Source organism: Mobula hypostoma, chromosome 16 (assembly GCF_963921235.1).
Source record: "Mobula hypostoma chromosome 16, sMobHyp1.1, whole genome shotgun sequence".
In the NCBI taxonomy this organism is placed as follows: domain Eukaryota; kingdom Metazoa; phylum Chordata; class Chondrichthyes; order Myliobatiformes; family Myliobatidae; genus Mobula; species Mobula hypostoma.
The window spans coordinates 863,400-885,007 of NC_086112.1; the positions used below are offsets into that span (position 1 = coordinate 863,400).

Sequence of the window (21,608 nt, forward strand, 5' to 3'; positions counted from 1 at the left end):
CATATCCCTACCATTCATGTACCTATCCAAACCTCTCAAACATTGAAATTGAGCTTGCATGCACCACTTGCGCAGGCAGCTCATTCCACACTGTCATATCCCTCTACGTGAGTAAGTTTCCCCTCATGATCCCTTAAACTTTTTAACTTTCACCCTTAACCCATGACCTCTGGTTGTGGTTCCACCCAACCTCAGTGGAAAATGCCTGCTTGCACTTGCCCTATCTATACCCCTCATAATTTTGTATACCTCTATCAAATCTCTCAATCTTCGATGTTCTAAGGTATATAGTCCTAACCAATTCAATCTTTCTTTATAACTCACATCCTCCAGACTTGGCAACATCCTTCTAAATTGTCTCTATCTTTATTATTTCAAACTTGTTTACCTCACCTAGGTAGGTGACGAAAACTACACACAATACTCCAAATTAGGCCTCACCTACATCTTATAAAACTTCAACACAACATTCCATCTCCTGCACTCAATACATTGAGTTATGAAGGCCAACCTGCCAAAAGCTTTTTTACCACCCTGTCTATCTGTGATGCCACTTTCTTTACGACCCTGTCCATCTCAGGACTCGCACCACCACGTCCAGGAACAGGTATTGCCCCTCACCTATCGATCTCAGGACTCACACCACCACGTACAGGAACAGGTATTGCCCCTCACCTACCGATCTCTTGAACCAAACAGGATAACTTAGCTTCACTTGCCCCTTCATTGAAATGTTCGCACAAACCTATGGATTCACTTCAAAGAACTCTTCATCGAATGTTCTTGGTATTTATTGCTTATTTATTTATTGTTTTCATTGTTTCTCTCTTTATGTATTTGCTCAGTTTGTTGTCTTTTGCATGCTGGCTGAATGTCCAAGTTGATGTGGTCTTTCATTGATTCTGTTACAGTTATTATTCTATTGTGGATTTATTGAGTATGCACAAGAAAATGAATCTCAGGGTTGTGTATGGTTCCATGTAGATACTTTGATAAAAATTAACTTTTAACTTTGAAGGGAGGGAGACAGAAGAAAAGAAACTATTGCCCATTTAGCTTGACTTCACTGGCTGGGGAGATGTTGCACTAGATTACTAAGAATGATTTCTCAGTATTTGAAGACACATGATAAAATAGTCAGAAAGCCTCCTTTCAAAACTATTCAAATTCATTGAGGAAATAATCAGACCATAAGACCATAGGAGCAGAATTAGGTCATTTGGCACATCGAGTCTGCTCTGCCATTTCTAAACGGGGAGTGAAGATGTGGTGAGGATATTTCCTCTAGTGGGAGACTCTGGTACCAGAGTACAAGAATGTCCCTTTAGAACATTGATAAGGAGGATTTCTTTACCAGAGGGAGGTGAATCTGTGGAATTCATTGGCACAGACGGCTGTGGAGGCCAAATAATTGGGTATACTTAAAGAAGAAGTTTATATAACCATATAACCATATAACAATTCCATCACGGAAACAGGCTACCTCAGCCCTTCTAGTCTGTGCTGAACTCTTACTCTCACCTAGTCCCACCGACCTGCACTCAGCCCATAACCCTCCATTCCTTTCCTGTCCATATATCTATCCAATTTAAGTTTAAACGACAACATCAAACCTGCCTCAACCACTTCTGCTGGAAGCTCGTTCCACACAACCACCACTCTCTGAGTAAAGAAGTTCCCCTTCATGTTACCCCTAAACTTTTGTCCTTTAACTCTCAACTCATGTCCTCTTGTTTGAATCTTCCCCACTCTCAATGGAAAAAGCCTATTCACGTCAACTCTATCATAATTTTAAACACCTCTATCAAGTCCCCCCTCAACCTTCTACGCTCCAAAGAATAAAGACCTAACTTGTTCAAACTTCCTCTGTAACTTAGGAGATGAAACCCAGGCAACATTTTAGTACACCTTCTCTGTACTCTCCTAATTTTATTGACATCTTTCCTATAATTCGGTGACCAGAACTGTACACAATACTCCAAATTTGGCATTACCAATGCCCTATACAATTTCAACATTACATCCCAACTCCTATACTCCATTCTCTGAGTAATAAAGGCCAGCATACCAAAAGCTTTCTTCACCACCTTATCCACATGAGATTCCATCTTCAGGAACTATGCACCGTTATTCCTAGAATCTCTGTTCTACAGCGTTCTTCAATGCCCTACCATTTACCATGTATGTCCTATTTTGATTAGTCCTACCAAAATGTAGCACCTTACATTTTTCAGCATTAAACTCCATTTGCCATCTTTCAGCCCACTCTTCTAACTGTCCTAAATCTCTGCAAGCTTTGAAAACCTACCTCATCATCCACAACGCCACCTATCTTAGTATCATCTGCATGCTTACTAATCCAATTTACCACTCCTTCATCCAGATCATTAATATATATGACAAACAAAATTGGACCCAGTACAGATTCCTGAGGCACACCACTACACACCGTCCTCCAATCTGACACACGGTTATCCAGCATTACTCTCTGGTGTCTCCCATCTAGCCACTGCTGAGTCCATTTAACTACTTCCATATTAATGCCTAACGATTGAACCTTCCTACCTAACCTTCCATGTGGAACCTTGTCAAAGGTCTTACTGAAGTCCATATAGACAACATCCACCGCTTTACCCTCGTCAACTTTCTTAGTAACCTCATCAAAAAATTCAATAAGATTTGGCAAACGTGACCTTCCATGCACAAATCCATGTTGACTGTTCTTAATCAGACCCTGTCTATCCAGATAATTATATATACCATCTCTAAGAATACTTTCCATCAATTTACCCACCACTGACATCAAACTCACAGGCCGATAATTGCCAAGTTTACTCTTAGAACCCTTTTTAAACAATGGAACCACATGAGCAATACGCCAATCCTCCGCACCATCCCCGTTTCTAATGACATTTGAAATATTTCTGTCAGAGCCCCTGCTATTTCCACACTAACTTCCCTCAAGGTCCTAAGGAATATCTTGTCCGGACCCGGAGACTTATCCACTTTTATATTCCTTAAAAGGACCAGTACTTCCTCTTCTTTAATTGTCATACTTTCCATAACTACCCTTCTTGTTTCCTTTACCTTACACAATTCAATATCCTTCTCCTTAGTGAATACCGAAGAAAAGAAACTGTTCAAAATCTCCCCCATCTCTTTTGGCTCCGCACATAGCTGTCCACTCTGATTCTCCAAGGGACCAATTTTATCCCTCACTATCATTTTGACACTCACATAACTGTAGATTTTTTTTCACCTTACTTGCCAAAGCAGCCTCGTATCTTCTTTTAGCTTTTCTAATTTCTTTCTTAAGGTTCTTTTTACATTCTTTATATTCCTTGAGCACCTCATTAACTCCAAGCTGCCTATATTTACTGAAGATCCTTCTCTTTTTCTGAACCAAGTTTCCAATATCTCTTGAATACCATGGCTCTCTCAAACTTTTAACCTTTCCTTTCAACCTAACAGGAACATAAAGATTCTGTACCCTCAAAATTTCACCTTTTAATGACCTTCATTTCTCTATTACATCCTTCCCATAAAACAAATTGTCCCAATCCACTCCTTCAAAATCCTTTTGCATCTCCTCAAAGTTAGCCTTTCTCCAATCAAAAATCTCAATCCTAGGTCCAGTCCTATCCTTCTCCATAATTACACTGAAACTAATTGTACTGCGATCACTGGACCCAAAGTGCTCCCCAACACATACCTCCGTCACCTGCCCTATCTCATTCCCTAACAGGAGATCTAACACTGCCCCTTCTCTAGTTGGTACCTCTATGTATTGCTCCAAAAAACTATCTTGCACACATTTGACAAACTCCAAACCATGCAGCCCTTTTACAGAATGGGCTTCCCAGTATATGTGTGGAAAATTAAAATCTCCCACAATCACAACCTTGTGCTTACTACAAATATCTGCTATCTCCTTACAAATTTGCTCCTCCAGTTCTCGGTCCCCATTAGGTGGTCTATAATACACCCCTATAAGCGTCACAACACTTTTCCTATTCCTCAATTCCACCCAAATAGCCTCCCTAGACGAGTCCACTAATCTATCCTGCCCGAGCACCCCTGTTATATATTCTCTGACAACCAATGCAACACCTCCTCCTCTTGCCCCTCCTGTTTTATCACACCTGAAGCAACGAAATCCTGGAATATTTAGAACATAGAATAGTACAGCACAGTACAGACCCTTCAGCCCACAATGTTGTGCCGACCCTCAAACCCTGCCTCCCATATATCCCCCCACCTTAGATTCCTCCATATACCTGTCTAGTAGTGTCTTAAACTTCACTGGAGTGTCTGCCTCCACCACTGACTCAGGCAGTGTATTCCACACACCAACCACTCTCTGAGTAAAAAGCCTTCCTCTAATATCCCCCTTGAACTTCCCACCCCTTACCTTAAAGCTATGTCCTCTTGTATTGAGTAGTGGTGCCCTGGGGAAGAGGCGCTGGCTATCCACCTATCTATTCTTCTTATTATCTTGTACACCTCTATCATGTCTCCTCTCATCCTCCTTCTCTCCAAAGAGTAAAGCCCTAGCTCCCTTAATCTCTGATCATAATGCATACTTTCTAAACCAGGCAGCATCCTGGTAAATCTCCTCTGTACCCTTTCCAATGCTTCCACATCCTTCCTATAGTGAGGTAACCAGAACTGGACACAGTACTCCAAGTGTGGCCTAACCACACCCCTCCTTTGGTTGCCAATCACACCCCTCCTGCAACCACGTTTCACTAATAGCTACAACATCATATTTCCAGGTATCAATCCATGCTCTAAACTCATCCACCTTTCTTACAATGCTCCTAGCATTAAAACAGATGCATTTAAGAAACTCTCTACCTCCTACTCTCTGTTTGTCCTTAATGGAGCAAACAACTTTGTTATCTTTTTCTTCCTTTTCCCCTAAATCAACCTCCCATCTCCTAGTCTCTTAATTTGATTCCCTCCCCCCAACCATTCTAGTTTAAAGTCACCGCAGTAGCCCTTGCAAATCTCCCCGCCAGGATATTGGTCCCCCTAGGATTCAAGTGCAACCCGTCCCCTTTGTACAGGTCAATCAGTGGTCCCAATGATCCAAAAACCCGAATCCCTGTTCCCTGCTCCAATCCCTCAACCACGCATTTATCCTTCACCTCATTGCATTCCTACTCTCACGGTCGCGTGGCACAGGCAGTAATCCCGAGATTACTACCTTTGCGGTCCTTTTTCTCAACTCCCTTCCTAACTCCCTATTTTCTTCTTTCAGGACCTCTCCCCTTTTCCAACCTATGTATTGGTACCTATATGTACCACGACCTCTGGCTCCTCTCTCTCCCACTTCAGGATATCTTGGACGCGATTAGAAACATCCCGGACCCTGGCACCAGGGAGGCAAACTACCATCCGGGTGTCTGGACTGTGTCCACAGAATCGCCTATCTGACCCCCTAACTATTGAGTTTATCGGTTCTTGATTAGTCAGGGCGTCGAAGGTTACTGTGAGAAATCAGGAGAATTGTGCAGCGAGAGATAATAACGAAGCTATTACGTAACAGAAGTGCGGACTCAGTGGGTGCGGTACTGTACCTTAATTCAGCTCCGACGCCTTATGATCGTATGGTAACGTATACGCACTACATTGCACAGTTGTATTTATGCCATTTAACAGGAGAAAACGGTCATCCTTACCTAAAACCTCACTGTAATACGAATTCCAATGGGACCATATTTCTTCAACTATCCACTGATACATAAAAGTGTAAAACACATTCTGAACTCTCTCCGGAAAAGACATCTTATCAGAAAACTCTGACAGAGAAGTCGGTACATAGGAAGGAGGAACAGGCAGCTGCCCGCAGAGTCTCTCCGCAACAAACCCCGGGGAGTATCTCAGACTGAAGATAAAGGGAATGCCCAGCTTCACGGCCAGAAGATCTCCACAGTAAAAGACAGGATCACTGAACAGCACTTTGAACGCGGACTCCCGCAGTCTCTCCAGCAGTTTGTCGTTCTTTAATACCCCGTCACAGATCTCTCGCATTATTTTCATAGCATTTTCCATGATCTTTGAAAATTTTCTGTAGGCACCCCAGTGGGACAGGAAAGGCTTCTCGTTTATCCAGAATTCTACTACATCATTGAAGATGGCATCGTTATCCACTATGGTAAACGGCACCTCAAATACTTCAAACTGTACGGGTGAGGGCTCGGTGTAGTTGACGAAATGTGCGGCTGAATTTACAACCACCGTGACATTGTGACCCCGGGCGATCAGTTCATTGATAATAGATTTTGCATTGATCCAGTGGCTTCCCTCCGCTGACCAGATCAGTATGTTTTCGGGAGCTGCTCGCTGGTAAAAAAACAAGAACACAAACAGGAGCCCGAGTTGCATCGTGTCCAAGCAACGGCTCCCAGCTGAAGTTGTGTATGTGGCCTGTTTACGCAACTAAGTTATTAATGAAAACGCTGGAGACGGGAACTAAGTACAGGAAGAGTCCAAGAGTCCAAACTTTTACACACACTGATATATAAATCCATGTGCGCCTAATAGCGCATGCAACGACGTGGTACTAAAGCATAAACTAGTCCCCTATTTTAATACTGTATAGGCTCTACGGTACCTTCCTCCCCTTTTATTTTAATAGTGTATCAACTGTTTTCTTTACTGGGGCACTGTGCTAAACAAATATGTTTATCCTTAACATACAAACGCCTACCATTTGTTCACACATTATAACAAAGTGACTTAATAAGATCAAATTATAACAAGCCTTTTTTTTACTTTTTACTTTTGGTCTAAGACCCATTTCTAACTCAAGTCTTTGAGGAGGTCTTCTCTGCCTCTCCGGGTGACGTCTGTCCGGAAACGTTTGATTTGGGGAATGAGTCTCCACAGGTACATCAGGTTGGTCCTCAGCACTGATGACAGGCTTATCTGTGGATGAGGCTGATGTGATCACATCAGGAGTGTTTGCTTCTATGTCAGGGGAGTCCGGGCAAGGTTTGTTGTGTTTTTCACCTGAGCATCCAGGATTTGGTCCACGTGACGTCTCATACGTTCTCTCCCACCTCCACTGTATACATCAGTGGCCCGTCTAAGGTGGAAATTGTACCCGGCTGCCACTTTTCAGTCCGGTAATCACCTGCAAGAACTGACTGTCCCACACTGAAACTCCGTGTGGACTTAGCATTCAAGTGTTTGAACTGTCTGTTCTCCGCATCACGCCGTACATCTGGTTTGAGAAGATCCATGCCGGACCTTAGGTTCCTGTTCAGAAACATCATCGCTGGAGTCTGATTCGTGGTTGCGTGTACTGCATTACGATAGGCAAGGAGGAAGCTGTCTATCTTGTGTTGCAGTGGTCGATTTTCGCTGTCCATTGACTTGATGGCTTTCTTGAACGTCTGCACAAATCTTTCTGCTAAGCCATTTGTGGAGGAATGGTAAGGGGCAGATGTAAAGTGCTTGATCCCATCGTTCTTCACAAAACTTTGAAATTCTTCAGAGACAAACTGCCGTCCATTCTCTGTACAGATTTATTCTGGCATGCCATTCCTGGCGAACATGGTCCTCAGAACTGTAATAGTCTTTTCCGATGTGGTTGTCTTCATTTTGATGACCTCTGGCCATTTGGAATGTACATTGAAGGCGATTAAAAAGAGAGTCCATGAATACTCCAGCAAAGTCCATGTGCACTCGTTGCCATGGTGATGAGGGCCACTCCCATGGATGGAGAGGGGCTTGTGGTGGTGTGTTCTGGACCTTTTGACATCCAGAACACTTCTTGGTCAAGTTCTCAATCTGTTTATCGATTCCTGGCCACCACACAGAGGCACGAGCAAGACTTTTCATCTTCACGATACCCAGGTGCCCCTTGTGCAGTCCCTCCAGCACTCTGGTGTGTAGCTTGGGAGGAATCACAACTCGTGAGCTACACATTAGTGTTCCCCGACACACTGACAACTGCTCCTTCCTCGCTGAGAAGGCTGGAAACAGTGTGTTACTCCGCGCTGGCCATCCCTTTACCGTGATGTCATACACTTTTGACAACGTAGGGTCATTGCGTGTTTCCCTTTCAATGAGGCTGTTTGTCACTGGTAATAGTTCAGCTTTTGTTGTGTGAAAGACCTCTGCTGAATACATTTGTGTAGTTATCTCAGAAGTGGGCAGTGGTAAACGTGACAAGCCATCTGTGTTGCCGTGTAGCTTGGTCCCCTTGTGTTCAGTGTCATACCTGTGACCTCCTAAGAAAAGAGACCATTGCTGCAGCCTTTGTGCTGTCATCACTGGAACGTCATTTCTTGGGTTGAAGATTGACACGAGAGGCTGATGGTCAGTCAATAGGGTAAACTTTTGACCATACAGGTAGTGACTGAATTTCTTGACTCCCCACATGAGGCTTAGGGCCTCTCTGTCAATCTGTGCGTAGTTGCGTTCAGCTGAAGTTAACATTCTTGAGGCAAGGGCTATTGGTCTTTCTGAGCCATCTGGAAACTTGTGTGATAACACAGCTCCTATCTCATGGGGTGAGGCATCACAAGCCAGTCGGATTGGTAAGGAGGGGTCAAAGTGCGCGAGCACCCCTTCCGAAGTTATGAGTCTTTTAGTTTTTTGAAACACTTTCTCACAGCTCTCAGTCCACTTCCATTGTGTCCCTGTCTGTAATAGTGCATTTAGTGGGTGTAGGACTGTGGACAGGTGAAGCAATAACTTGTGGTAATAGTTCACTAGTCCAAGATATGCTCTCAGCTGAGACACATTTTCAGGTAGTGATGCCTTAAGCACTGCTTCTATCTTGTCTTGAGACATGTGTAAGCCATCCTTGTTGATCACATGCCCACAGTAGGAGATTTCCTTTTTGAAAAATTCACATTTCTGTCAATTAGCTCTGATCCTATATTCTCGTAACCTGGTGAGCACTTGTTCGAGGTTAGAAAGATGTTCGTCGTCATCTTTGCCGGTGACATTGATGTCATCCAGGTAACACTGAGTCCCTGGAATCCCCTGCAGGACCTGGTCCATTGCCCTTTGCCAGATTGCAGGAGCTGATACTATCCCAAACACCAACCCATTGTACTGGTAAAGTCCTTTCTGTGTACTTATTGTCAGGTATTTCATCTTGGATGCTTCATCGATTTCCATTTGGAGATAAGCCTGGGCCAAATCGATTTTTGTGAAATGTTCCCCTCCTGACAGGGAAGCAAAGATGTCCTCAATACGAGGTAGAGGATACTGTTGCGGAGAACTGGGTTAACAGTCACTTTAAAGTCTCCACATATGCGCACCTTGCTTTGTTTTCCTGGTTTTGTGCTGGAGGTTTTCTTCATCACTGCGTGGCCCATTAACTCCAATCCACCTTTGACAGGACCCCAGTCTGCTCCAGATTTTTCAGCTCTGCCTCTGCTGTAGGACGGATTGCATATGGCACTGGTCTGGCTTTGTGAAATTTCGGACATGCATTTTCCTCAATCTCAATCTTTGCCTTCATGCCCTGAAGTGTTCCTATTCCTTTCATGAACACTTCCTCAGAGTCAGCAAGTATTTGTGACAGTCTCTCAGATGTAGCCTTGCTGCCCTCCTTTGCTGACACAACTAGTGCCTTGATGGTGTGCCAGTCCAACTGGATTCTCCTGAGCCATTCACGTCCCAGCAACCGTGGTCCTCCATTTTTCAGTACATAGAGGTTCAGCTGCTGTGTTTTGTCTCCGTAGGTCACTGTCACTTTAATTTTACCTTTGGGATGCACTCTTTGTAAGTCTCTAGCAGTAGTTTAGTTCGTTTCAGAGGTATGTGAGAAAACAGTCATTTATAATTGTGTACAGAGATCACTGTTGAAGCTGAGCCTTTGTCCAACTCCATTTTCAGTCTCATGCTTGCCAGTTGTGGTGTGATCCATGTTACTCTTCGATCATCTGTCTCTTTCACGCCGTGAAGCTGCAGATGAGACAATTCACTTTTGTCTGAGTCGTATTCATCAGAACTGCTTTCTTCCATTTTGTGTACATTGTTGTGTTTTCCTTTCTGGGGTTTCTTGTTTCTCTGTATTTTGTCCTTTTTCTGCTGTTCACTAGCTTTGCATACTCTTCCAATGTGGCCCTGTTTGCCACAGTTTCTGCATTGTTTCTCTTTGAACCAACAGTCCTCAGGGTCATGTGACACATTCCCACAACGGTAACATTTCTTTCCTTCATTTCTGTTCAGTGACATTTTATTTGTAGCATATTCCAGAGACTTTTGTTGTATCTCTGAAGCACCTCATGCTGCTGTTTCCGTTGATATTGCAATGTTCAGTGCGACCTCGAATGTAAGGTCTTTTTCACCCAGGAGCTTCTTCTGTGTGTTTTCACAGTGCATGCCACACACTAACCTGTCCCTCGATGCGTCCAATAGACCAGCTCCAAATTGACAATGTTCTGATAATCTGCGCAATTCAGCACAATATTCAGAAATGTTTTCATTTTTGCTCTGATTCCGTTTGTGAAATTTAAATCTTTCAGCAATGACCAGTGGTTTGGAGTTTAAATGCTGTTGGAGAGTGTCTACTATTTGCTTGAACATTCTGTCAGCTGGCTTTTCAGGGGTTAACAAGCTCCGTAGCAGCCCGTATGTTTTTAGCTCCCATAATACTGAGTAAGACGCTGGCTTTCTTTTCATCATTAACACCGTTAGCCTCACAATATAACTCCACTCTCTCAATGTAAATTGCCCAGAATTCAATGCCTGGAAGCTGTAATGGTTCCAATCATCGTTATCTTTGTTATGTTAATTTAGTCCCTTTTTTCCTTGTTTTCTTTTTAGCTAGCTCCTTGCAGTCACTGCACGTTTCACTTGACTCACGTGTCCTTTTTTGCTAGCGCAAGGAGTGCACTCCGTCTAAATGTGTGTGTCGCTCCTATTCATCTCCCTTCTCTCTCTTCTCCTCCAAGTGTTATTATCAATTAAAACACGGCATTCTAGTAAGATGTAGGTTTATAATTCCTATTGCCAATTTGTTGTGTATGTGGCCTGTTAAAACAACTATGTTACTAATAAAAACGCTGGATACGGGAACGAAGTTTCATGGTTCTTTACTGGTAGAGTCCGAACTCGACACACACATATAGATCAATACATGCCTAATGGTGCATGCAACAATGTGTTACTAAAACATGAAGTCCTCCCTTATTATAATGTAGGCTATATGGTACAAACACTACCTCACTACTTTTAACTTTTTAATATATACTGGCTGTGACCAGCACACCACCACGAGTTGAGAGCTCCAAGAGAGGAGGCTGCGTGCAGGTCCAGGAGCAAAGTTTTAACAGTACGTGGCTTATCAGCGCCACATAGAGCTTTACCAAGGGTGATTTCTCACGGACGTGTGGCAGTTATTGAAAAAGGGAGCTTCAAGAGCGTTTGTCCATTGTACATGTGGTTATATGGTTATATGTGGCCTTTCCGCAGCTATAACTGGAGGACCAGTCATGAGCAGGGAAGGTTCAGGCATAAAAGGGAGACACTGCGAGTGACGCGGTCATCAAAGGAGTGGTCATCGACAGAGTGGTCTGAGACGAACTGGCAGGGCATTGGCTCATTCGGGCTTCAGCGCTAACGGGTCGAGGCAAGGTAAGTTGCCTGTGAGGAATAGAAACAGGAAGTACGTCTGTGAGGCCGGTGTTCTGTACTGGGTGTCAGATGTGTGAAGTCTGGGAGACTACCAGCCTCCCGTACAGCCACATCTGCGCCAGGGGCGTCGAGCTGCAGCTCCTTAGGGAACTGGAGCTGCAGCTTGATAACCTTTGTCTGGTCAGGGAAAGTGAGGAGGTGATTGAGAGGAGCTACAGGCAAGTAGTCACACTAGGGCCTGGGGAGACAGTCAGGAGAGGAAAGGACAAGCATCAGATACTATAGAGTACCCCTGTGGCTGTCCCCCCCTTAACAATAAATACTCCTGTTTGAGTACTGTTGGGGGGATTGTAGCAAGGGGCAGGGATTCAGATTTCTGGATCACTGGGACCTCTTTTGGGGCAGGTGTGACCTGTACAAAAAGGACGGGTTGCACTTGAATCCCAGGGGGACCAATATCCTGGCAGAGAGGTTTGCTAACGCTACTGGGGAGAGTTTAAACTAGAATTGCTGGGGATGTGAACCGAACTGAAGAGACGGAGGAAGAGGCAGTAAGCTTATGTATAGAGAAAGCTTGTAGACCGTGCGAGAGGGAGGATAGGCCGGTGATAGAGAAGGGATGCGCTCAGACTGATGGTTTGGGATGTGTCTATTTTAATGCAACAAGCATCATAAACAAAGCGGATGAGCTTAGAGCATGGTTCAGTACTTGGAGCTATGATGTTATGGCCATTACAGAGACTTGGATAGCTCAGGGACACAATGGTTACTTAGAGTTCCAGGCATGAGATGTTTCAGAAAAGACAGGGAGGGACGCAAAAGAGGTGGGGTGTGACACTGTTAATCAGAGACAGGGTCACGGCTGCAGCAAAGGAGGAAGTTATGGAGGGATTGTCTATGGAGTCTCTGTGGGTGGAAGTTAGGAACAGGAAGGGGTCAATAACTCTACTGGGTGTTTTTTTATAGACCACCCAATAGTAACAGGGACATCAAGGAGCAGATAGGGAGACAGATTCTGGAAAGGTGCAATACTAACAGGGTTGTCATGTCCCAAATATTGATTGGCATCTTCATAGAGCAAGGGGTTAGATGGGGTGGAGTTTGTTAGATGTGTTCAGGAAGGTTTCCTGACACAATATGTAGATAAGCCTACAAGAGGAGAGGCTGTCCTTGATTGTTCTGGTATTGGGAAATGAACCTGGTCAGGTTTCAGATCTATCAGTGGGAGAGCATTTTGGAGATAATGATCACAATTCTCTTTCCTTTACCATGGCACTGGAGAGGGATAGGAACAGATACGTTAGGAAAGCATTTTATTGGAGTAAGGGGAAATATGAAGCTATCAGGCAGGAACTTGGAAGCATAAATTGGGAACAGATGTTCTCAGGGAAATGTGGCAAATGTTCAGGGGATATTTGCATGGAGTTCTGCATAGGTACGTACCAATGAGTCAGGGAAAGAATGGTAGGGTACAGGAATTGTGGTGTACAAAGACTGTTGAAAATCTAGTCAAGAAGGAAAGAAAAGCTTACGTGAGCAGGGTTAAAGAAAACCCCAAGGCATTCTACAAGTATGTGAAGAGCAAGAGAATAAGACGTGAGAGAATAGGACCAATCAAGTGTGGCAGTGGAAAAGTGTGTATGAAACCGGAAGAGATAGCTGAGGTTCTTAATTAATATACTTATATACTTCCATCCCCCATCAGGAAGGTCTCAAAGCTCCGTCTAGCGGAATTAGTCCTTACTCTTAATAATTTCTCCTTTTGCTCCTCCCATTTCCTCCAAACTAAAGGTGTAGCTATGGGCACCCGTATGGGTCCGAGCTATGCCTGCCTTTTTGTTGGGTTTGTGGAACAATCTATGTTCCGTGCCTATTCTGGTATCTGTCCCCCACTTTTCCTTCGCTACATCGACGACTGCATTGGCGCTGCTTCCTGCACGCATGCAGAACTCGTTGACTTTATTAACTTTGCCTCCAACTTTCACCCTGCCCTCAAGTTTACCTGGTCCGTTTCCGACACCTCCCTCCCCTTTCTAGATCTTTCTGTCTCTGTCTCTGGAGACAGCTTATCCACTGATGTCTACTATAAGCCTACTGACTCTCACAGCTATCTGGACTATTCCTCTTCTCACCCTGTCTCTTGCAAAAACACCATCCCCTTCTCGCAATTCCTCCGTCTCCGCCACATCTGCTCTCAGGATGAGGCTTTTCATTCTAGGACGAGGGAGATGTCTTCATTTTTTAAAGAAAGGGGCTTCCCTTCCTCCACTATCAACTCTGCTCTTAAACGCATCTCCCCCATTTCACGTACATCTGCTCTCACTCCATCCTCCCACCACCCCACTAGGAATAGGGTTCCCCTGGTCCTCACCTACCACCCCACCAGCCTCCGGGTCCAACATATTATTCTCCGTAACTTCCGCAACCTCCAACGGGATCCCACCACTAAGCACATCTTTCCCTCCCCCCCTCTCTCTGCATTCCGCAGGGATCGCTCCCTACACAACTCCCTTGTCCATTCGTCCCCCCCATCCCTCCCCACTGATCTCCCTCCTGGCACTTATCCATGTAAGCGGAACAAGTGCTACACATGCCCTTACACTTCCTCCCTTACCACCATTCAGGGCCCCAAACAGTCCTTCCAGGTGAGGCATCACTTCACCTGTGAGTCGACTGGGGTGATATACTGCGTCCGGTGCTCCCGATGTGGCCTTTTATATATTGGTGAGACCCGACGCAGACTGGGAGACCGCTTTGCTGAACATCTACGCTCTGTCCGCCAGAGAAAGCAGGATCTCCCAGTGGCCACACATTTTAATTCCACATCCCATTCCCATTCTGACATGTCTATCCACGGCCTCCTCTGCTGTAAAGATGAAGCCACACTCAGGTTGGAGGAACAACACCTTATATTCCGTCTGGGTAGCCTCCAACCTGATGGCATGAACATCGACTTCTCTAACTTCCGCTAAGGCCCCACCTCCCCCTCGTACCCCATCTGTTACTCATTTTTATGCACACATTCTTTCTCTCACTCTCCTTTTTCTCCCTCTGTCCCTCTGAATATACCTCTTGCCCATCCTCTGGGTCACCCCCCCCCCTGTCTTTCTTCCCGGACCTCCTGTCCCTTGATCCTCTCGTATCCCCTTTTGCCTATCACCTGTCCAGCTCTCGGCTCTATCCCTCCCCCTCCTGTCTTCTCCTATCATTTTGCATCTCCCCCTCCCCCTCCAGCTTTCAAATCCCTTACTCACTCTTCCTTCAGTTAGTCCTGACGAAGGGTCTCGGCCTGAAACGTCGACTGCGCCTCTTCCTATAGATGCTGCTTGGCCTGCTGCGTTCACCAGCAACTTTGATGTATGTTCTTAATTAATACTTTGTTTCAGTATTCACTACGGAAAAAGATCTTGGCAATTGTAGGGATGACCTATAGTGGATTGAAAAGCTTGGGCTTATATATATTAAGAAAGAGGATGTGCTGGAGCTTTTGGAAAGCATCAAGTTGGATAAGTCTCCAGGACCGGATGAGATGTACCCCAGGCTACTGTGGGAAGCGAAGGAGGAGATTGCTGAGCCTCTGGAGATGATCTTTGCATCATCAATGAGGATGGGGGAGGTTCTGGAGGATTGGAGGGTTGTGGATGTTGTTCCTTTATTCAAAAAAGGGAGTAGAGATAGCCCAGGAAATTATAGACTAGTGAGTCTTACTTCAGTGGTTGGTAAGTTGATAGAAAAGGTCCTGAGAGGGAGGATTTATGAATATTTGGAGAGGCATAATATGCTTAGGAAAGTCAGCATGGCTTTGTCAAAAGCAGGTCATGCCTTACGAGCCTGATTGAATTTTTTGAGGATGTGACTAAACATGTTGATGAAGGTCGAGCAGTAGATGTAGTGTTTATGGTTTTCAGCAAGGCCTTTGATAAGGTACCCCATGCAAGGCTCATTGAGAAAGTAAGGGGGTATGGGATCCAAGGGGAGCTTGCTTTGTGGATCCAAAATTGGCTTGCCCACAAAAGGCAAAGAGTGGTTGTGGATGGGTCATATTCTGCATGGAGGTCGGTAACCAATGCTGTGCCTCAGGGATCTGATTTGGGACACCTTCTCTTCATGCTTTTTATAAATGACCTGGATGAGGAAGTGGAGGGATGGTTTAGTAAATTTGTTGATGACACAAAGGGTGGGGGTGTTGTGGATAGTCTGGAGGGCTGTCAGAGGTTACAGCAGGACATCAATCGGATGCAAAACCTGGCTGAGAAGTGGCAGATGTAGTTCCACACAGTTAAGTGTGAAGTGGCTCTTTTTGGTAGGTCAAAAATGATGGCAGAATATCATATTGATGGTAAGACTCTTGGCAGTGTGGAGGATCAGAGGGATCTTGGGGTCCGAGTCCATAGAACACTCAAAGCTGCTGCGCAGGTTGACTCTGTGGTTAAGAAGGCATACCCTGCATTGGCATCAATTGTGTGATTGAGTTTAAGAGCCGAGAGGTAATGTTACAGCTATATAGGACCCTGGTCAGACCCCACTTGGAGTACCGTGCTCAGTTCTGGTCACCTCACTACAGGAAGGATGTGGAAACTATAGAAAGGGTGCAGAGGAGGTTTACAAGGATGTTGCCTGGATTGGGGAGCATGGCTTATGAGAATAGGTTGCGTGAACTCGGCCTTTTCTCCTTGGAGTGACAGAGGATGAGAGGTAACCTTATAGAGTTGTTTAAGATGAAAGGCATTGATCGTGTGGATAATCAGTGGCTTTTTTCCAGGGATGAAATGGCTATCACGAGAGGGCACAGTTTTAAGGTGCTTGGAAGAAGGTAGTGAGGAGATGTCGGGGTAAGTTTTTTACGCAGGGAGTGGTGAGTGCATGTAATGGACTGCCGGCGATGGTGGTGGAGGTGAATACAATAGGGTCTTTTAAGAGACTCCTGGACAGGTGCATGGAGCTTAGAAAAATAGAGGGCTATGGGTAAGCCTAGGTAATTTCTAAAGTAAGTACGTTTGGCACAGCATTGTGGGCTGAACGACTTGTGTTGTGCTGCAGTTTTTCTATGTTTCTAAAAGGTGAAAGCTTCGCGGGTAGTCGGCTATAACCGGCGCACCAATCGTGAGTTGGAGAGCAGGGAAGGTTCAGGCATAAAAGAGAGACACTGCTTCACGAGCGGTTATCGACGGAGTGTTCTGAGGCAGAGTGATAAGGCTTTGGCTCATTCGGGCTTCAACGTAGTAAGTAGGTAGTTGGACTTTATTTTTTTTGTGTTTGCATGTTTTTTAGGAGGAATAGAGAGTATCACGTACCCCGTGACGGGAATAAAGAACCAGCAGAGATGGAAAACATTTTGGAGTCCAGTATTGCTACTAACTAATAATATTTATTAGTAACTATGCAATACAGTAATATAAATGTAGATAAATCAAACTGGTTAGCAATGATTATATATAAGTAAGTAAATCAGTAAGTGTGAAAATATATGAACAACCAAGCTTCTTTAAGTCTAGGGATAAAAAGATACAGTCTTACGATGATGAGTAAAGTTCAGTTCAGTTCGTGGTATTGAGTTGAGTAGTGATGGAGAGACTTGAGTCTTCAGTTGAGATGACGCTGTCGATCTTCTCGTTGTCCTCTGAAATCCTTTAAAAGTCACCAACTGTGACCACAACAAAGGGGACCGGTTTTCTGTGGTGGAGCTATCAACCCAGGCAAGGGCGGACACATGGACAACTCCCCACCAGTCAATCCCTTTTCTCACTGCAAGAGCGACTGACTGATCCGCCTGATCTATCCTTCAAAAACCCACTTTTTCTGTGGGCACACAAAGCTCATTCAGTGTCCAAGACATGTGTTTGAGGTCTATATCATCTGACCTCCTATTTATCTCACCGTACTGGGTACCAAATGTCATTCAAATAACTCCTCCTTCCTTTCTCTCTGTAAGAAATGTACAAGCAGGCAAATGTCCTTGAGAAGTATAAACACGCTGCCAAAAAATCATAACTTCGATTGTCCATCAAATCACGCCACCCTCGGTCACCATAGCAACTTTACGAGGGGCTCGGTGCCATCTCCAACTCAGCAGAAATCCAAAAGTTAGCCAGTTCTTTCTCGGGCCTTAAAGTGACAGTCCAAAAGTTAGTCTTCGTCTCTCTCTCTTTCTTTCTCCCTCTCTTTTCAAAACAAAATGTCAGTGTTAGATAACTCTCCCTCTCTCTCTCGTCAAAAACACAGTTCATAGGGGTAATTCAGGACCCCGTCACAAGAGCATGTCTGTAGGGTTAGTACTTTGCTCTTGGTGTCAGATGTGGGAATCCCGGGAATCGTCCAGTCTCCCAGATGGCCACGTCTGTGCCAGGTGCAAGCTGCAGCTTCTGAGAGATCGTGTTAGGGATCTGGAGCTGCGGCTCGATGACCTACAGCTTATCAGGGAGAGTGAACAGGAGATAGATAGGAGCTACAGGGAGTTAGTCACCCTGAGGCTGCAGGAGTTAGATAAGTGGGTGACTATCAGGGAAGAGAAGGGAAGAGCTCAAACAGTAGAGAGCATCCCACTCAGTAATCGCTATCTCATTTTGGATGCTGCTGGGGGGGTGGGGTGAGCTGACAGAGGATGACCACGGCGATCGGGTCTCTGGCATTGAGCCTGGTTCCGTGGTGCAGAAGGGAGAGAAGAAGATAAGGAATATGATAACCATAGTGGATTCCATCGTGAGGGGAACAGACAGGAGGTTCTCTCAGCCTGATAGAGATATCCGCATGGTGTGTTGCCTCCCAGGTGCCAGGGTACGGGCTGTCTCGGATCGGGTGCAGAGTATTCGGAAGGGAGATGGTGAAGAGCCAGGAGTCTTGGTACATGTTGGTACCAATAACATAGGTAGAAAAAGGGAGGAAGTCCTGAAGACAGAATTCAGGGAGTTGGGTAGGAATCTGAAAAGCAGGACTTCCAGGGTAGTGATCTCAAGATTGCTGCCTATGCCACGTGCTAACGAGCGTAAGAATAGCACGATCAGGCATATTAATGCGTGGGTAAGAGACTGGTGTAGGGGGCAGGGCTTTGGGTTCCTGGATCACTGGGGCCTCTTCTGGGGGAGGTACGACCCGTACAAAAAGAACGGGTTACACCTTAACCCAAAGAGGTCCAATATCCTAGCAGGCAAGTTTAATAGAGTTGTTAGGGAGGGTTTAAACTTATTTGGCAGGGGGATGGGAACCAGAGTGATAGGGCTGAGGAAGGGGAAAACAGAAATAAATCAAAGACAACGCGCAACAGAGATGATAGAAAGGACAGGCAGGAGGTGAGGCATAATCACAGCCAATGGGATGAGTTACAGAACAATAGAGGCATGCTGCAGTCAAAACAAAAAGCAACAAATACTGGACTGAAAGTGTTATATTTGAATGCACACAGCATAAGAAATAAAATGGAGTATGACTTTGTGGCCATCTCTGAAACTTGGCTAAAGGATGGCTGCCATTGGGAGCTGAATGTCCAAGGATATACAATGTATCGGAAAGATAGGTTAGTAGGCAGAGGGGGTGGTGTGGCCCTGTGTATAAGAAATGATGTTAAATCATTAAAAAGGGATGACATAGGATCGGAAGGTGTAGAGTCTCTATGGGTTGAGTTAAGAAATGGCAATGGTAAAAGGACCCTAATGGCAGTTGTATACAGGCCTCCGAACAGCAGCCAGGATGTGGATTACAAATTACAGCAGGAGATAGAAAAGGCGTGTCAGAAAGACAATGTCATGATAATCATTGGGGATTTTAACATGAAAGTAGATTGGGAAAACCTGGCCAGTACTGGACCACAAGAGAGAGAATTTGTAGAATGTCTAAGGGATGGCTTTTTAAGAACAGCTTGTTGTTGAGCCCACTAGGGGATCAGCTGTGCTGGACTGGGGGTTGTGCAATGATCCGGAGGTTATAAGAGAGCTTAAGGTTAAAGAACCCTTAGGGAACAGTGATCACAATATGGTCGAGTTCACTTTGAAATTTGAGAAGGAGAAACTAAATTCCAATGTGTCAGTAAACACGAGGAAATCTGCAGATGCTGGAATTTCAAGCAACACACATAAAAATTGCTGGTGAACGCAGCAGGCCAGGCAGCATCTCTAGGAAGTGGTACAGTCGACGTTTCGGGTTGAGACCCTTCGTCAGGACTAACCGAAAGAAGAGCTAGTAAGAGATTTGAAAGTGGGAGGGGGAGGGGGAGATCCAAAATGATAGGAGAAGACAGGAGGGGGAGGGATGGAGCCAAGAGCTGGACAGGTGATTGGCAAAAGGGATATGACGGGATCATGGGACAGGAGGTCTAGGGAGAAAGAAAAGGGGTAGGGGGGGAAAAAGCCCAGAGGATGGGCAAGGGGTATAGTCAGAGGGACAGAGGGAGAAGAAGGCTACCCAGATGGAATATAAGGTGTTGTTCCTCCAACCTGAGAATGGCTTCATCTTTACAGTAGAGGAGGCCATGGATAGACATATCAGAATGGGAATGGGACATGGAATTAAAATGGGCAGCCTCCAACCTGATGGCATGAACATTGACTTCTCAATCTTCTGCTAATGCCCCACCTCCCCCTCGTACCCCATCCGTTATTTATTTTTATACACACATTCTTTCTCTCACTCTCCTTTTTCTCCCTCTGTCCCTCTCACTATACCCCTTGCCCATCCTCTGGGTTTTCCCCCCTCCCCCTTTTCTTTCTCCCTGGGCCTCCTGTCCCATGATCCTCTCATATCCCTTTTGCCAATCACCTGTCCAGCTCTTGGCTCCATCCCTCCCCCTCCTGTCTTCTCCTATCATTTCAGATCTCCCACTCCCCCTCCCACTTTCAAATCTTTTACTAGCTCTTCTTTCAGTTAGTCCTGATGAAGGGTCTCGGCCCAAAACGTCGACTGTACCTCTTCCTAGAGATGCTGCCTGGCTTGCTGCGTTCACCAGCAACTTTTATGTGTGTTGCTTCCAGTGTGTCAGTATTTCAGTGGAATAAAGGAAATTACAATGGCATGAGAGGGGAACTGGCCAAGGTTGACTGGAAAGTGACACTAGCAGGAAGAACAGCAGAACAGCCATGGCTGGAGTTTCTGTGAAAAATGAGGGAAGTGCAAGTCAGATATATTCCAAATAAGAAGAAATTTTCAATGGGAAGAAGGACACTACCATGGCTGACAAGTGAAGTTCGAGCCAAAGTAAAAGCAAAAGAGAAGGCATACAAGGAAGCCAAAGCCAGTGGGAAGATAGAGGATTGGGAAGGTTATAAAAACTTGCAGCAGGAAACTAAGAAGGTCATTAGGAAGGAAAAGATGAATTATGAAAGGAAGCTGGTGACTAATATCAAGGAAGATACAAAAAGATTGTTTAAGTATATAAAGGGTAAAAGAGAGTTGAGGGTAGATATAGGACCAATAGAAAATGATGCTGGTGATATTGTAATGAGAGACACAGAGATGGCAGAGGAACTGAATGCATATTTTGCATCAGTCTCCACAGTGGAAGATGTCTGCAGAATACCGGACATTCAAGAGTGTCAGGGAAGTGAAGTTTGTGCAGTGAAAATTACGACTGAGAAGGTGCTCAGGAAGCTTAATGGTCTGGGAGTGGATAAATCTCTTGGACCTGATGAAATGCGCTCTCAGTTTTTGAAGGAAGTAGATGGAGATATTGCGGAGGCATTAATAATGATGTTTCAAGAATCAATAGATTCTGGCATTGTACCAGATGACTGGAAAATTTCAAATGTTACTCCACTGGTTAAGAAGGGTGGGAGGAAGCAGAGAGGAAACTATAGACCTGTTAGCCTAACATCAGTGGTTGGGAAGTTGTTGGAATTGATTGTTAGGGATAAGAGTACGGAGTACCTGGAGGCACGTGACAAGATAGACCAAAGCCAGCATGGTTTCCTAAAAGGAAAATCCTGCCTGACTAACCTACTGCTATTTTTGAGGAAATTTCAAGCAGGGTAGACAAAGGAAATATAGTAGATGAGGTGTACTTGGATTTTCAGAAG

General features: G+C 45.0%; 1 protein-coding gene across 1 annotated transcript in view; it reads right to left on the reverse strand.

The window, feature by feature from the left end:
• LOC134357616 (UDP-glucuronosyltransferase 2A1-like) overlaps positions 1–6,476 on the reverse strand; it is a 67,074-nt gene extending 60,598 nt beyond the window's left edge. Inside the window, exon 1 of the mRNA XM_063069240.1 lies at positions 5,685–6,476. Within this exon, the coding sequence (XP_062925310.1) occupies positions 5,685–6,390 (706 nt within the window). The 5' untranslated portion in view covers positions 6,391–6,476. The remainder of the gene's footprint in view (positions 1–5,684) is intronic.
• Positions 6,477–21,608: the final 15,132 nt, after the last annotated feature.